The sequence below is a fragment of the Varanus komodoensis genome, unplaced genomic scaffold (genome assembly GCF_004798865.1).
Source record: "Varanus komodoensis strain SLA01 unplaced genomic scaffold, ASM479886v1 scaffold1, whole genome shotgun sequence".
NCBI classification, from domain to species: domain Eukaryota; kingdom Metazoa; phylum Chordata; class Lepidosauria; order Squamata; family Varanidae; genus Varanus; species Varanus komodoensis.
This window is the reverse complement of record NW_025335268.1, coordinates 122,064,201-122,082,457: the sequence shown is the minus strand read 5'-3', so window position 1 is coordinate 122,082,457 and position 18,257 is coordinate 122,064,201. Positions and strand designations below refer to the sequence as shown.

The window sequence follows — 18,257 nt, the reverse complement described above, 5'->3', positions numbered from 1 at the left end:
TTTACTGAGACCATTTTCCTTGCAGGAGGAAAAGTATGTCCTTTATATGGTTCCCCCTACCCCAGGGTTTGTATTCTCTGCCTTAGTACATATTCTATTAACCAATCACAGGGTGGCAATGTGGTATAGCTGCAGTACAGTGACATTGCAACGTTACCTAAGGCTTTCATTCCTGTTGTTCTGGTTTGAAATTTAATACTGCATTTCCCTTGCTCTGAAAAGCTTAGTAAAAATGACTGGAAAAGATGGGGGAGACTCTGGAGGACATCTGCATTGTGAAAAGACCCACAGAGTTCCATGAGTGAGGGATCATGAGTGCAAATGAATGCCTCATGCCGAAAAGCCCTGTGCGTTTAAAAAGTTGGCAGTGTTGGAGCTAACTCAAGAGATTATTAGCAAATTTCTTGGGTTTTTTTCTCCAAAGAAAACAAGGGTTCAGTTGGGGCTGGGAGTCTAGTAAATGTTGCAATGCCATAAAATGGCAATGTTTTCTTCATTAAAAAGTGGAATGAAAAATACATACTTGAAAACAGCCATGCTGACGATGCATAGCCTCCGAGACAGGTTCCAGTCTGCTCATCCGTCTCCGTAGCACTGCCTCTTTAACAGTCATATCTATATCCCAAAGCCAGTTTATCAAGTGCATAGTCCACCCTTCTGCCTTCGCCGTGCTGCCCCGTCCCTGTGGGGAGCTGGAGCGTTGACTCGGTGGGCAAGGGCGAGGAGGCTGTGGGGGCCACCTTTGAAGATGCCCTTGTCCCACATCGGCCTGCTTTGTGTGATCTTCTGCCAGGGAGCCCTTCTGACAGAACGGCACCTGCAGCTCCCTTTTCATGTCTGCCTTATGTCTGTTTCAGTAGTCAGTGTGATTTTCTTCAGGCTCTCTTTGACGAGGATGAATTCAGGCCTGCCATCTTGCTCTCCTTTCAGGGTCATCTCTCGTTCATACTGCAAGGGAGGGGGGGAAACAGTAAGTCTGACCAAAGCAGAAATTCCACACAATGATCAGGCTACAAGCTTCCTCTCTGCCACAGTATCTCATGGCACTCGGTTACATTACAGTTTACCCTCCAGAACTTAAGTGACAACAGAGAGCTGAAAATGCTTTGAAGGAGGAGTTGCTGCCCTTGATTTGCACATTACAGATTTTGTGCTGCTCCTTGTGAAATAAGTTTTGCATGTTTCTGAACTTATACAAAAATCTGAAAGACCTTGAAAAGCTTTATATTCTAAGCAGCCGTCCTTTTTCCAAATGAGATCCAGCTTTCTGGAAAGCAGCAGTCACTTGCTTCCAACCTTGATCATTAAAATAACCAAATCAATAGCACATGTGCCACCAGACTGAAGACAGCCCATAAAAGAACTCAAGGAGCCAAACAAGTAGTAGCTTCAGTAAGAGAGTCGGTCTCTTGCTGAAAAAGAAATAGCTTCAAAGGTTGGAGGAGCAAGTAAAGAGGAAGATCTAGTATCTTGAGGTAAGGAGTCCATACGCCGCTGCTGTCACAGGAGAGGTTCTTCCACACAGCCCCATAGCCCCTTTAACACTGGTGCTCCTGGCAATCATCATGAACATTTTGAACATGCATCTCTGAGTGGGGGGTTGGGGTGCCATCTTGTTCAAAGCCAGCCATTGGGGGTTATGCAAGGGCCAAACAACATAACCCTTGGCTTATTGCACGGTTTTGTGAGGGTTGTTTACCTTTGCATAACCCTCAATAGCTAGATTTACATATGTTATTAGATGGGTTCATATAACCTGTTGAGCCATAGTGGTTTATCAGCCATGGTGGCTTAGCATGTTGTCCAAACTTAGACCTCTTCCTGCAAGATGGTTTATAAGCCATCCTGGGGTAGCTTAGAGACCACCCCAACGAGCCATGGCTTATCGTAGGGTTTCATAAACCCTCCATAGATTATTGTGTTGTCTGAACACGGAAAAAAATAAGCCATGGTCAAGGCAAAAAGCTAGAGGGCCCCCGGGGAAGTGTGGCAGAAGGGCTCACTGCTCTAGCCAAGGGGTTGGCAGGTGCCCACCTTACCCAGGCACCCAAAGTGCCAAAGTGGCACTTGGAGACAACTGGGGAAGGTTCCCCCCCTCCCCCGCCTCACCAAGTGAGCCACTTGGTGCTGGCCATGGCTTGGCATTAGAAAAACCCCCTTTTTTAAGATTGCAAAAGCTGAGTTAAAGCCTGCCTGCCTGATCCTGTTTGGGGGCAACTGGGAGGTGAACTCCCAACAATGCCCAGTGGTACGTCTCTTGAGGGCTACCTGTGATCACCTACTGTTTTTAACAAATGAAGGCATTCCCCACTCTCCTTTGCACAGAGCCAACCTGTCAAGCAAAATGAGGAGACTGCAGTTCATGGAAAGGGGTCCTTGTTCCCCTTTTGCAGCTCAATTCCCCATTTCTTTGTTTCAGAGAAGCAGGAAAAAGGAGGAGGACCTGCTGGACCTGTCAGGCACAGAGAACTTCTACTATGTTTCCAAGGGGTTGAACATGTGGTGCAAATCCAGCCGCTGTGAAGTAGAGCCAGATTGAGAGTTGCATGTGTCAGTCGTAGCTGGCGCATGCTGCAGCTCACCGTGGCTGAAATCGTGAGCCCCAGCATGTTGCTGAAGGCAGGTCACTGCCTCCAGCTGGACCTTGGAAGGCCCTGGCACACACGAGAGGGCAGCTTCAGCTAATCTCTGACGATGGACAGATCCACACAGGAAGAGACAAGTAGCTTAATCAGGTTGGCTACAAGCCACCCAGAAGTTTAAAAATCATGATCAGCACATTAAATTGCACCCAGAAATTCAGTGATAGCTAGTGGAGCCGATGTAATAAAGAGGCCATGTGCTATGAGCATTTGGCCCTGGTCAGACATTTTATACCTACTGACATTTCCAAGTGGCTTTCAAGGGCAGCCATAAAGAGTACATTGCAGTACTTAAGGTGTGATTTAACTGATAATGGGTGATTATGGCTACGTCTGCCTCCAGAAGCAGGTGCAGCTGGCTTATTTATTTTTATTTTATTTATTTAAAATTTTTCTGTACTGTCCCATCTCAGACATCTCAGGACGGCTTACCACTCTAAACTCAGAGAAAGCATTTTGAAAAAAATCTAGACTCTACTGAACAGTAGCAAAAGTAGCAAAAGTTGTGAAGTGACATAAGCACCAAGTATTGTGAAACATTGGGAAAGTTTTCTGTATCAGAGAGCTATTCTGTACTTGAAGTTGTATGTTGCTCTCTGACCTGTAGAAACACCCAACTAGGTTACAGGTTGCAGATAAAAAATACAAAAATTAAAAAATTGACCTTCTGGCCAAACTTTAAACTAAATTCTAACTCTAATATTCCTTTGCTCATATCTTTGCAGATCTTGTACCTGGATATTTCCCCAAAGTTCTGAGCCCCAACAAAAATTTAGCATTTACATGTGTTTCTTAATTTTCATTTTAAGGGACTGCAGGTGGCGCAGTGGTTTAAACCGCTATGCTGCTGGGCTGGTTGATCAAAAGGTCGCCAGCGAGTTCCCGTTGCTCTGTCCCAGTTCCTGCCAACCTTGCAGTTCGAAAGCATGCAAATGCAAGTAGATAAAAAGGTACCACTTCGGTGGGCAGGTAACAGCATTCTGTGCACCTCAGCGTTTAGTCATGCCGGCCACATGACCATGGAGACTGTCTGCGGACAAACGCTGGCTCCCTTGGCTAGGAAACGGAGATGAGCACCGCCCCCTAGAGTCAGGCATGACTGGACTTAATGTCAAGGGGAAACCTTTACCTTTAATAATTTAAATACTCTGATCATATTTTAGCACCACTAGACTTATTTCAGTGAGCCTACATCCTTTCTGAATTCTGATCTGGGTTTTTTCCCCCTCCTTGTTTTTGGAATATTTATTTATGACTTTGCATATTGTTTTCAGTTAATTTTGCTTTATCAATGTTTCAATTATCATCACGACAAATTCTAATCAGTGAATGTGAGATAGTACAGTGGTACCCTGGCTCACGAACGCCTTGATTCACGACCAAATCGGGTTGCAAACAAAAATTTCATGAAAATTTTGACTTGGGTCGTGAACTCCGCATTGGGTGGTGACCAAGATTGCAGCCATCTCCCCACCCCACCCCACCCCCCATGTAGGGAGATGGCCACGATCGCAGTTGTGTCTGTGCAGGGAAGATGTGCATGATCACGGGTGCACTCCTGCAGGAAAGACGGGCGCGATCTCAGCCATCTCCCCCCCCCCCACCCAACTAGCACAATCGCAGCCAGCTTCCCACCCCGCCAAGTGGGGAGATGGCCGTGTTCGTGCTGGAGCTGGGGGAGAGAGGGTCAAGATCGTGCCCATCTCTCCCTCCCCCAGTGTGCCCTGTTTGCGCCCGTCTCTCTCTCTCCCCTCCAGCACCCCAGGATGACAGGCGCAATCTCGGTCGTGCTGTGGGGGCAGAGAGATGGCCGCATTTGTGCTCAGGGAGGGAGATGGCCACGATCTTTGTTGTTCTTTGTCACTTTGCTTCACATTTTTCTGATTAAAAAAAAATGGTTACAGAACAGATTAACCTTATTTACATTGAACCTTATGGGGAAATTTAACTTGGCTCATGACCAATTTGGGTCACAACCAGGGTCCTGGAACGGATTAAGTTCTTGAGCCGAGGTACCCCTGTAATTCCTGGTTTTCTTAGGAGATCATTTGCTGTGATCCTCCTCTACACTAACAGCAAATTGATTCTCGGTGTGGATCTTTACATTGTCAAAAACAGCACTTTCCAGGTGCCAGGCAGAGATTTCAGCAGGCTTTAAGGAAGCCCAAGGCTTGTAGAACTATAAGCAATATTTTGTAAAAAATTCTTCTGTGGGCATGATCTCACCGTGATCATTGAACATGAAATGCCAGTTGGCTGTTAGAGAAGGGGAAGCAGAAAACCACACAGAGGTTTTGAGAACCCCAGAAAAGGGCATGGCAGTTGGAACTCCAGAAAGGAGTACTGCTTATAATAGGGCACTGCATCCATTAGATTCATCTGGTTAGTCTTTGGAGAGGTTGCTTCAATACTTATCCCAAAAAATCGTTTGTGTAAGCACAATCATTTCCTGTACCAAAAAGTGTTGCTTTTTGCTAACATTTTCAGATACTTGTAAGTGGCATGCATTTACTATTTAGCCATAAAGCTGACCTCTTCCATTTGTAACCATAAAATCCCCTAGGAGTAATCTGGTCTGAGATCATCTCTTTCTTACATGCACACCCCATCTCTGTCAGTAAAATTTATTCATTCATTTATAATTATAAACCTCACAAATAGTCCCTTCCTTCAGGCTTGCCTTATACTAGGAATCTGCTTCCATTTCCATGATGAAAATCCACTGAAAGTCATCGTGAGAACCTCATCACTGCTATCCAACCAGCATCACAATCACTCCTTCTATACTGCAGTTGTTGTCATATCTACCCAAGCCTCCTCACACTCAAGCTGAAGCAACACTCCCATGTTTAGTCAGGTCTCATTTTACTTGAATAATGACTCTGATCTTGGCAGAGCAGCAGGCTTCCCACAGCACAGTGCAAATAAAGCTGTAGAAACGCTGGTTGCTGCAGGAAGAGGTGATATACCCGGCCATCTGGCTGAAAAAATACACTTTCAGTACAGTAGAATGTACTAGAATGCAACCTTATTGATAAAACCTGCCAACCTGCTTTTACACCATAGCGAGGGACAAATGAAGGTATATTGATGAGACAGGGATGTGTCTGAGGGCCATATCAGGGAATGAATGGAAACCAGCAGAGAACCCAATGAGAATGCTCTGCTCATGGCCTAGACAGCCTGATGCGCTGGGACCCTGTTAGGGAGGACTAGGCACCTCTGGTGGTAGGATGTGGGAGAGTTACTTCATGAGGTGGATAAAGAGACTTGACTGTGATAGACATGGATGGGAGAAGGTACTTGGGGAACAGATACCTGGGCAAGTTTCTGCTGCCGTTTTCTCAGCTCTTCTTCCAAATCTGTCAAGGGCTTTTGGATCTCTTCCTGTTGCTTCAGCTGCCTGATCCGTCTGGCTTCTAGGACTCTCTGAAGCTCAGGTTTGTGCTCTGGAAGTAGCCCCCTATGTGGAGGACAACAGAGCATAAAGGAAAAGCCGCAGGACTCCTGTTCATTTCTTTCTTTGGCCAGTCTTTCCCTGGCCAAACCCCCTGCTATTTCTTTCTCCTCCTCTTGGTTTGGCAGCAGGTTTAATGAAAGACAAGCTCTCTTCTGATAACATAAATGAATTGTACTGTGTGTGGAGATTCAACATCTCTCTTTTTCCAGTGATGGGTTGTCTGAACTGCTAGGAATGGAATTGCACATTTAGTCTCTCCCTTCCCTTAGCCCTTCTCACCCAATGCTCCATCAAGCTGATTAGAAGTCCCAGCTGGTGTCTTCCTTCCTGGATAGCAAAGATATAGTTCTCCGTCCCTTATTGGCCTCCAGGGAAAGCCTCCACAAGCACTCAGGCGGCCAAATTTGGGGGCTTTTCAAAGATCTCATTGGCCCATACCTGGGACAAAAGACTTTATACCAAGGCAGTGGAAACTGCATTGTATGCTACTTCCTCAGAATGATTTTAGCACAGAAGTCACAAACCAAAAGCCCAAGACCACAATTGTATGTAAATGAGAGCATTGTCTCTGTTCTCTGCTCTTTCCATTTTAATAAAATCAGCTGCCTGAGTTCCCTGTGGGAACACTTCCCCTCTGATTGTGCATACTGAGCAGCAGTGCCAACTCTCCCACCAAGCAGCCTCTGGGTGGCACACACACTCACCTCCTATGTGTGAAAAGAAGCTCCCGGTGCAACTCCCGATGGTGCCGGGACTCCTTTACCGGGTTGGGCAGCTTCTTGGGCTCAATGAGGCTTCTATGGCTCTCTGATGCCTGGTAAGCACCATGCTGAAAGCTTCTGCTGTCTCCATCTGGAATGTAATGACATGGTCACAAACACGTCGGCTTGGGGGCCAGTGTTTTTCAGCAGAAAGCTCCTTAGAATTCCTCTTTCTTGTGGCAAATGCCTAGAGAGCTCTTTTGCAGAGTTTCTCCATGACCATAAGACAGGCTACGTCACTGCAGTACCTTCAGGATGTTTTGCATAATTCCCAGTGTGGTGTAGTAGTTAAAAGCATGGGACAGGGACTCAGGAGATCTGGGTTCTAGTCCAGCCATGCAGCTGAGTGACTTTGGGCCAGGCACAAGCCTGAACCTACCTCACAGGGTTGTTTTTATGAGGATAAGATTGAGAGCAGCAGGAGAATTATGTAAACTGCGGAAGGAAGGAAGGAGCAATGATGGAACTTTTAGTTCAACAGAACTAAAGTGCATCATACTGGGATATGCTGGGAGCAGTAGGCCTTGTTCTCTGTCTGAAGTTGAATAGGATTGTGATCTAAAAGTTTATGGGAATGCAATGGCATGGATAGGCTTATTGCTAGAGCTTCCTCAGTACCTGGGTTTACTAAACGAACTGGTCAAGTCCAGGGCAGGTGCCATACAATGGGGCTCAAATGATCATCCTACAATCCCTGTAGCAGGTCAGCCACAGGGCTATCCTGAGGTCCGTCAGCTCTTCCGCAGTTAATGATGATGCAAACCCGCCCCCGTGTGGTGAAAACACGAAATTCCCGCCACTGAACTTCTTCACTACCTGACGGTTTCCTTTGTTTCACCGCACAGGGCCACATTTATACAAACTTAGACTATGGAAGCATTGCAAAACATTAAAACCCTGTTATAAATGACCTGTTTCCAGGCAAAAGAAAGGTGAACAGACAATGCAGCTAGAGCTGGCTGCCCTGAAGCTCAATAAAAATGTAGCTCAATGTAAACAGAGTGAATAAACATAAAGAAAGAAAATAAATAGACTTCACGGTGTCTTTGTGGTGTAAGGAGATTGTCAGTGTTCATTCAGTGTGATGTGAGGGAAAATAAGTGGGATAAGTGGGATCCCTCAGGATAAGTGAGTCACAATCCCTGGGACAGAGCTTTTCTACAACAAAGCTACTTCTGGTTTCATCAAAGAACGACTCTATACAAGGAGCTTTTCTTTTCCTGCCTTTCTGCTATGTAACCTCTAGGCTAGTGGTGGCGAACGTATGGCATGCGTGCCACAGTGGGCACGCAGAGCTCTCTCTGTTGGCACGCAAGCCAAGTCACCCCAGCAGCCAAGCATTGGATAACAGCACACATAAGGCCATGCACATGCTCAGAAAGGAGTAGCGGCGCCAGGTGATGATGCCACACACCGCGACTCCTTAGCCGCAACTTGTTCAAGCTTTCACACGGCCAGTCAGTGCACTGCCAAGGATGTATACATTTGCTCGGACTGGCTGTGAGTTGTTTTTTCTAAACTAAAACCTCAGTTTTCAGGTTTAATTGCAGTGTTGGCACTTTGTGATAAATAAGTGAGTTTTGGGTTGCAGTTTGGGTACTTGGTCTCTAAAAGGTTTGCCATCACTGCTCTAGGCAGTTCTGCGAAATAGTGGAATATCACAAATACACAAGAAGGAAATTATCTCTTCTTTTTCTCATTCAGAAATAATACTCTACTTTCTCCACGCTTTAAAAAACCCCCTAAGAAAGATTAAAAACAGAAGCAAAACTGGAGGATTGCAGCATCATCTCAAGAACCTTTATGAGGAAAGAATCACAAATTCATGAAAAATCCCTCATGCAAAAAAGGTCAGAAGAATGAGCAGTTATTGGATGGATAGTCCAGATTCTTCAACCTAAAGCTCTCCATATATCTTATATTGCCCATGTTAGCTAGGGATGATGGGAATAGTAATTGAACACATGGGTGGGGGTGCCAGGCAGAAAGTTGGGATGGTATTTATAGCAAGGTAATCAACCCCGGTGCCTTTATGATGTTCTGGACTACAACTCCCATCACCCCATCTAGTATAATCTTTGTGGGCTGATGACAGTTGTCATCTGAAATATATGGAGGACACCAGGCTGCCTCGCACTGCTTTATGGAATGGCAGGTTAGTGTTAGCATTTTGCAAAAGAGCTGCAATAACCCATCAGACAATAAGATCAGTCTCCCCTCTGTGTTCCAGTTAGTTATTCCCCTAGTACGGATTAGTCAGTACTAATCCTTCTCTAACACCTTTTGAAATGTTTATGCCTTTATCATATTTATATATTTATTTTCCGATTTTTTAAAATTTTGTTCATGTTTTCTTTTCCAGAGCAACGCAAAGTTCAATAGTTTTTATCTGGGAAAATGTGGTCCTGCCCTATAGGCAATGCATTCACTGATGTTCTTACTGTTGTATGGAGTGAACGTGTGTCAGTGTCATGGGTCTCACTGGGATACAGTCTGCGGTGTTCACGAGCAGCAAACCTGGAATTGCTCTGCTGTTTCTCCATGCCATGACAGTTATTTCTGCAATTCAGCACTGGGCCATCCACACATCTGGTGTTGTTTTTTGGTTTTGTTTTTTTAATAAAATATTTTGAAAAGCAACAGAGCTTTTCTGGTGACTTGTCCACCATTCTTATGTTGTTCTTCCTTTTTCATTATCTGGGGGCTGAGTGCTCCCCGTTTTTTGTCAGCTGTTTCCAGCTGCATTTTTTTAAAAGGGGTAATGAACAGCACATTGGCTATACTACCATGACTTTATAACAAAATTATCTCCTTCATCATCCATCATGGAAGAGCAAGATAGTGTTAGGAAAATAAACTTTTGGAAGGACTAAGAAAAAAGTGCACTTGGGACACACTTATTTTAACTATGCAAAAAAAAAAAAAAAAAAAAGCCATCCTGGACCAAAAGCCTGTCTCTGTCTTTCCTAATCTTCCCTAACCTGGTGCGTTCCAGTTGTGTTGGGCTACAACTCCTAACAGTCTCAGCTAGGGTTAATAAGACATGACAGTCCAGCACACCTGCGGTTTGCTAGGCTGAGGAAGACTCAATTATGTAATCCAGCATTCTGTTTGCAAAATGGCCAACCAGATGTCTATTGGTTAACTATAGGCAGAGCACAAGTGCTGAAGCATCCCCCCGTTTCTGCTCTCATTTGATTATATTAAAAAGTCCAAAGGAACTTAGAGTGAATTCTGACAGTAACATGCCTTTCCAAGCATTTCTTGCATGAAAAAATCAGGGCCATCCTCCTCTGAAGAATACAAATGACTTTCACTGCCAAAGGCTAGGGGGAAATTCTGTGAGTAAGAGGAAAGCAACCTGCTTTTCTACTCCCAGATCTTCATCCTTGTGTAGTTTCTTCAGATGATTACAAACCTACTTAGGTCTAGAATATTCTTACCTGTGTGTAAGCTGCTCTTCTGAGTTTTGTATTCACCCTGGAACAAAGAGGTCTGAAATTAGGAAAGAGACCAACATTTCAGGAAAGCGATGAACAAAAATCTGAATGTTGCTAGACTTGTTACACTTCTCTGAGTGGTGAGAAGCACTTTCCTGGGTTTGGTTTTCTTTGGAAGGAGAACAATGAAGGCTTATCGTGTTTTGTAATATTGGAGTTTATTTACAAAAGCACATATGGGGTAAAAGCTTAAACTAACAGCAAAATTCACTGCCCCACATACCAATTAGAAGGTGCAGCTCTTGAGTCTTTTTCTTTTTCATGGTTTAGAAAAAAGATAGACAAAGCAGTTAGAAAATCAGCAGGGTTATAAGTTGAAGCTTCCTGGAATTCTGGGAATGAGTCAGAGTGATGGTGTAATAACAGCCTTTTCTGGAAATTGCCTGTGTCTTAACTGCATTTGATTTCTCAAAGTGCTTATGGTTTTGGGTTTTTCATTTACACCTTGCTTCCTCCCTCCCCTCTGGCTGGATGAGGGGAATTAGGAGGAGCCACCTTGGCAGGCATTTATGGTGGAAATACAGGATATAAAATAAACAAATATATCCCCTAATCTCCCAGTCTTCCTGGGTCATTTGCTGGTCATTTCCTTAACAGAAGATGTGCTCTGGCAAATTTGCCACTTATCTTCAAGGAACATCTGGCATTCTTGGCTCCATCAACCTTCTGTTGTCTAAAACACTGATGTTTACTAGGATTGCTTAGTGGGAAATCTTTTAGTATTATTGATTATGTATTCTTAATTAGTCACATTATGGGTGCTTCCAATGGAGGGCTTCTAATGCTACCAATCTGTTTTTGATCCCTTCAGAACTTATTTGTGGTAAGTGAAAAGATGGAGGAAGCCATGGGAAATAAGAGGGTGGAAGTAGCAAGATGATGGCGTGCTAAAGCCCTCCTCTGGAAGTGTTATGTGGCTATACAGTCATGGAATCAAAAATGCCTTTCCAGGTGTTAATTACAGAATAGAGTGATGCTATTGTAGAGTGTGTCTAAGGACATGTGTTAGCTCTTGGTCTGTTGGTCTAAAAGCTACAGTTCACATGTTTAATCATGATTCCTCAACTATTTCACTGGCCATCTCATGAAGACGTTATGTTACAGCTTCCATTAGAAATCAGAGAGCTCACCAATTTTACCAAAGTGCTTTGAAAGGAATTAGACAAAATCAATTACATATCTCATTCCTCTTGGCCAATAATGCATCCTCTCCAGTTGACCCTAATAAGCAAGAACCTAGAATAATACTCATTCATATGTCTCCCTTCTATTGGAAAGGGTCCAAGCTTGGGAGCCCCTTCCCATCTACTACATGTGGATCTTGTTGCTTTTGCGAATCAAACTTTTTTTCTAGCCTGGCAATGAATAGCAAAACTCTCTGACTTTACAAATCACTGATTTAGCTAGTCTATGCCATATCATTTCCTGCAACTATATTCCTTCTTCCATCTCATCTATTTTGTACTGATCATTCACAAGCTCTTCCCAACATGCTGAGCCTGTTCTGGTTCTCTGCACAGCTTTGAAAGATTAGATTTTCCATCTCTGAGCAGATTCTCCTTTTAATCCACTTCTGATTAACCCATCATCTGTCAGGCTGAGGCAGTATCCCTCCTTCCTAGAAAACAACGTAAAAATATTGTGAAATCAGCAGGCCCACTCTATACCCAGACATTTCGTGGGTACTGGGGAGAAATCCAGAACACACAGGCGGGGCGGGGGTGGGGGGGCTTATTCATGAGGCCACTGAACTCCCACCTACACATCCTAGGTATATTTTCTCTGAGTGGTTCATCAGGGGTGCTTGGTGAACTAAGTAAATAAGTACTAGTCTAGAACTTTCTTGGATGATATTATAATATTATTAATTACATTTCTATACCACCTGTAACTGAAGTTCTCTGGGTGGTTCACAACATTTAAGTCACCCATCCAGATTTCAACCAGGCCTGATCCTGCTCAGCTTCCAAGATTAGGCAGGATCAGGCTCTTCAGGCTATATGGAAGCATTTATTGTGCGTTCGTGCTTTTGCACTTGGAAAATAAGTAATTTTATGGTTGCTTTACTTCCATCCTCCTCCTCCAGGACCTGCCCTGTTTTTTGCAACCCTTTCCTGAGGAAAGTATTGGCATTTTTGTCAATGGTGGGTTCCCACATTTTTGAATTTGTGAAATTCTGCTGTATCACAGTACCACCTGGTGATTGTATAAGGGACAATATTCAAAGGCAAAGAGGGGGGGAGCTCTGGAAAAGGTGTAAAAGAGTCCATTTTAATCCCCTTGCTGATGTAGCAGGTCAAAAGCCTCATGCAGAAAAGCCCTCAGCGAGCCTTAGGATACATTTTCAGTGGTACAGCCACTGTACTTGAAGGCAAAGCAGAGCTTCACTGACATACAGACCCGGGGCATCCTGAGGTGAAGAACAAGACCGCACACACAAACACACCCTACCATGTTCAGAAACCAACTGAACTGGCAGATGGATCTTATTTCAGCACTGGTGATGGGACAGCACCCACTACTGAGCCAGGGGGAAGCAGGGTAGCCTAGGGCGAGCAGTGGAAGGAGGGGTGCATGCACCGCTGTCCTCCAACTTCTTGCATCTACTCCCCATTAGCTTTTTGCCTGCCATGCACATGTACACACAATCTCTCTTGGCCTGCTCATCTGGTCAGAGTCCTTTCCCAAAGGCCAGCAACAAACAAGCATTACCACTGGGAACAGAGGTGGGGACAGAGAGGCTTGGGAAGTGTAGATAGAGGGCAGCAGCCACAGCTTCCCACTGTCCAGCAGCAGCTGCCACTGCCTAAGGGGGTGCCTCATTTTGCCCAAGGGTTACCTGCTTATCTTTAGAAGTCTAAGGACTTTTCCACATGAGGCATGTAACCTGCTACTTTACTGTAGCTTCTTCCTTCTAGTTCTTTGTGGAATTAAGACTGGCTCCTTTTTACATGCGCTTTTTCCTGGGGGTTTTCTTTCACTGCCAGCCAATTCTATGGCCATTGTGCTTTAGATTCCTTGTGCTAGAACAATGTCCTTTACATCATTTGGACCATCACACTGGATACTGCTCTTAAAAGAGACCAAGTTTCTTCCCCTGTGATGGGGGAATGTACAGAGGCAGCAAAACAATGACATCACCCAGGGCAGGCTGTAGGGGGAGCCAGAGGAACTTGGCAGGCATTTTATTTATGTACAGTATTCCTGTGCTGCTTCACATCCAGCCAAATTCCAGAGAGGTGAGCAGTATGTGGATAAAAGAAATAAAAGAATAGAAGCAATACATTTAAAACAATTTAAAACAAAATGACATTAAATTGTGGCGGGTCAGCAAGAAAAGTCTTGATGGAATAGATTGTCTCTATTCTCCCGAGGCAGAGAGCTCCACAGAGATGGAGTGGGCATATGGAGCCTCTTCTGGTGGACCCCAGTTGGGCCCAGAGTCCTTGTGGAACCTGCAGGAGAATGGGCTCTGATGGCCTCAGTGACTGGGCAGGTTTGTGAGGGAGAAGCACTCTCTCAGGTACCTGGTCCTATGCTGCTCAAGGCTTTGGAGCCTAGTACTCACACCTTAAACTTGGCCCAGGAGCAAATTGGTAGCCAGTGCAGTTCCTTCAGCAAACAAGTTGCATGCTGAAAAGAGGCAGCTCCCAACAATAGGCAAGTCGCTGCAGTCCAGCCTCTGGAGCAGCCTAAAAGGTGCGCCATATAAAGCACATTGTGATAATCCAGTCTTGGGTTTACTAGCTCCTATATCTTTGTGGTCAAGCTATCCAAGAGAAGCAGTAGCTGGCAAACTAATCAGAAATGGTGAATGGCACTCCAAGCCACCACAATCTCTTGGGACTCCGATGACACCATGGATCTAGGAGTACCTCCAGACTATGAACCTGGCCTTTCACAGAGAGTGCAACCTTATCCAAAAAAGGCAATAAACCCATCTCTTGGACTCAGGAACCACTCACCCACAGGATTTCTGCCTTTCCAGGTTTCAGCTTCAGTTTATTGGCCCTCATCCAGCTCATCACTGAGTTCAGATGCTAATCCAGGACTTGCATAGGAAGACAGAGTTGTATGTCACCAGTGAGTGTACTGATGGTGCTTAGCTCCAAATCTCCTAATGACTGCTTGCAGCAGCTTCATATAAATGTTCCATAATATTTGGAACAGTCTTGATGCTGATTTTTTGTATTTATCCCTGAGAGTGTTCTGGGCTGCTCCCCCTTTAATCCAATCTGAGTGATATCTTAAACATCTAATTAAGGGTGAATCCTATGAATGTTTAGAAAGAAAAAAAAGTCCTACAACTGTATTGGCTGGATCATGCTGTGAGTTGTAGGACTTTTCTCTCTCTCTCTCTCTAAACATGAATAGAATTTTGTCCTGAATAGATTTAAAGCTGTCATTCAATGCACCATCTTTATGCCCATGAAGTTCAGGGATGGGCATGAAGCTTAGTCGGCATGTCTTTTGTTTCTCCAAGAACGCTGTTCCTTTTGTTGGATCTGAAATGTTTATTTGTGTTGCCTTTTTGACATGAGATGACAACTGTGAAAGCCAAAAGCTGCCTCCTGCTTCCTCTATAGTGTGAACACAGCCAGTGCTGAAATTAGTCTTTCTGGCAGGCCTGCTTGGACTGTGCTTGGGCTGCTACAGAGAGGACACCGGGGGAAAGGGATTGGTTCACTGGATCAATGTAAGAGTGAAAATGATGACTAGACACAGAAGCAGGATTAAGTATAATCTAGGATTTTATCACTGCAGGAGGCTGTTCCACGGGGCAAGAAGTGCCTCTTTCACCTGTCACAGGGCAGGTGCAGCATCTGAGATGGTTACCTTTGGCACCATAATAGCTTCATTGCCGTCAGCTTATTGCTGTGTCTTATGTAGCATCTGCAGTCCTGGAGCTTGATCAACTCTTCACATACTACATTTAAAACAACTGATCCAGCAAAACAATCTCAGTGAGACACTGGAGCCAACAAAAGCAGTTGACACGCTCCTTGACATATGTCCCACACACTATTTCCTAACCTGCAGAATGAGAGAAAAGAACCTCAGACCTTGGAGCCATAACTGGAACTCCACATCTGGAGCAAACAAGAGAGCCCTGCCCTTGTCACTATCCCTTCTCCTGACCATCAATCATTTGGTGGTGTTCTGGCTCAGTCCCCCCCCCCCCCCCGCCCCACAGGTCTGTAGCCAAGGAAGCAGCAGGAAGGCCAGGGGACTGTCTTCCCTAAATTATTTAAAGAACAAATAATTAAAATCATTTCTCAATGTTGTTGTTAAAAGAGATCCAAACCAGGTGAACTGTCCCTGCTTTTCTGGTCCTCTCCAAACATTTAGGTTGATTGTGGGCCTGTTCCCTCCCCAATTTTAAAATGTTGAAATTGCTCACCTAAGTCTTATACCTGGAAGTAAAGGGTTTAAATGAAAACATGCTGATATTTTTGTGCTTTGCTCCACTTGTTCAGCCCCACCTACCACTGGCATGCATCTTTGGAGGGCTTCTTCACATGGTATTTGGCTGTCTGGCTGTAAGAAGTCCAACACCCTCATGTAGGAGATTCCATGTCAGAATTCAGACAGACCAGAGGTAATGGAGACCAGAAAGTTAAGGGTTAAGCTTTCAAGCATTTCCAGCTTTCAAGCATCAATATTCCACATTTGGAATATGTCAGCTGTCTGTATCAGCTCCCATACCTTCTTGAATGATTTTAGCAGCTTAAATCATTTTAAATGCTGTATGCAAAACAACTGTACTTCATTTTAATTAGGTTTTACTTATTGTTTGTAATTTCTGTGAACTGTCCAGAGACCTTTGGCTTTTGGCTGGTATAGAAATGAAATAACAGTGTTACTGTTTAAGAATGATTATGATAAAAAATAATAAGTTCAACCATCAGAAATCCCTGTCTCTTGAGATACTGTCACATGTCTCTTCTCATGCACAGTGCTTCCTGAAGTATAGCTACTAGCACTGCAAATCCAAATTGTGCAGCTATTGCATTTCCACTGCAGTAGAGTTGTTAACAGTATTTTTAAAAGCTTAAAGAAGCACTGGGGAAACATGGGCAGGTTACAAATGGAAAACAATGTCATCTGGAACCCCTGTAACATTCCATGAATGAGACAAGATAATTACATGCTAAAAGCTCCATCTGGGATCACTGAAGTACACAAACATCACTGAAGTACACAAACAGGGAAATATGCTGGACTGATCAAAGAGCTCTCATCATAATATCAGAGAGGCATCCTCTGAAAGCAACTTACCCGTTTTGACTGGGAGGACCCCATGACCGTGTTCTGGAGGAACCTTTTTTCTCTTCACTGTTCCTTCCTTTAAAACAGTAGAATGTTGTCTCCAAAATAAATACTGGACAGTCAAATAGCAAGGAACGGTTCAGCACTGGGAGTTCAATTTGTTTTAGAAAAGCATCTATGCTACAGATCCAGGCACCTCAGCATGAATCAAGTTCCCTTATTTGCTTTCTTTTGAAGAGGAGACTGTAATGTGATTGTGGATGGACCCTGCTTCTTTTAGCAGGCTCTTCACAAAACCTATTAAAGCCCTTAGACTAATCCCTGGGTGTGTAGTTGGATGAAAGGGGGAGGACGAGAGACAGGTGTCATGTGACACATTCCTTTAAGAACCTTGGACTGATTAAGCAGACTATGTCATTTTCCAAGTCTAGAGCTCTGAAACATTTCTTATGGTGACACAGATTCAGCAGAACCTGGATGATTTAATTAAGTGTCCTTTGGCTCATTCCACATCGAGTGAATGTCTTTGGGCTACCATCCTAACAATACAGTCCTGGATACATCGCTTACACCATGGTCACAGATGTGCTGCTGCTATGCGAGGGAGACACCCACCGTATGTCAGCCACGGAAGGATGGACCAACCCAAGGCAGAGAGTGCAAAAAGCAGTGGCCCTGGATGGCCCCCACCAGAATCAAGGACTCTCCTGCCATTGCCCATAAACATGGGGGGAGCCAATGAAATTCATGGTGAAAATACGAGTAGATGGTTGTTTTCTGAGGATTTTATGTTCTGCTACATTGCATGTTGCTGCTGTGGCAAGGTTCTAAAGTCAGCCCTAAGAGCATAAGCAATGGTAAGGGATCGCAGGAACTGTAGACCAAAACAAAACCGGGTGGAATAGTGAACACCCTAAAAGACAGAATGAAGATCCAGGGTAATCCTGATAAACTTGAATGCTGGGCTGAAAGCAACAGAATGGGATTCAATAGGGACAAGTGCCAAGTCCTCCACCTAGGAAAAAGAAACCAAATGCATCAATACAAGATGGAGAATACATGGCTCAAGAGAACTGGGAAAGGCTTTGAAGCTATGGTGGACAACAGGCTAAATATGAGCCAGCAATGCGATGCAGCCGCACAAGAGGCAAATGCTATTTTGGGATGTATTAATAGATACATTACTTCCAAATCATGAGAAGTAGTACTTCCCCTATACTCAGGACTAGTCAAATCTCATCTAGAATACTGTATTCAGTTCTTGGCATCAGGACTTAAGAAAGATACAGAAAAATTAGAAAGTGGGCAGAGGAAAGCAAAAATGATCTAGGGTTTGAAAACACTGCCCTATGAGGAGAGACTGAGAGTACTAAGCATGTTCAGGAGTGAGAAGAGAAAACTGAGGGGGTGGGGAATGATATCACTCTTTAAGTACCTTAAAGGTTGTCACAAAGAGGAAGGTCAAGATCTCTTCTCACTGATACCAGAGTGTAAGACATGGAATGGCCCCTTCTACTATTTTGTGATACTATAATTCTGTAAGTTGTCCTCCCAACCTAAATCCTCATTCAGGCCATAAATAAGTGGGTAGTGGGAGCCTAAGCTAGAAGCACCCAAGTACAGA

General features: G+C 44.3%; 1 protein-coding gene across 1 annotated transcript; it reads right to left on the bottom strand.

Annotated features, from left to right (window-relative positions):
* Positions 1–831: 831 nt before the first annotated feature.
* Positions 832–16,710, bottom strand: LOC123034035 (protein FAM107B-like). The gene is made up of 5 exons (XM_044451076.1): positions 16,643–16,710; positions 10,307–10,343; positions 6,807–6,954; positions 5,961–6,105; positions 832–948 (listed from the first exon to the last, which is right to left on the bottom strand). Exons 1-5 carry the CDS (start codon positions 16,664–16,666, stop codon positions 832–834), a joined length of 471 nt encoding a protein of 156 aa, XP_044307011.1. The 5' UTR covers positions 16,667–16,710.
* Between the last annotated feature and the right edge of the window lie 1,547 nt (positions 16,711–18,257).

Bases quoted from the DNA above. Each gene is read 5' to 3' on its own strand.
- LOC123034035 (XM_044451076.1), bottom strand. From the start codon at position 16,666: ATGGGGTCCTCCCAGTCAAAACGG. The intron at 10,344-16,642 runs GTAAGTTGCTTT...TCTTTGTTCCAG, and splicing joins GGTCCTCCCAGTCAAAACGG to GGTGAATACAAAACTCAGAA. The intron at 6,106-6,806 runs GTGAGTGTGTGT...TCCTCCACATAG, and splicing joins CTTCTTTTCACACATAGGAG to GGGGCTACTTCCAGAGCACA.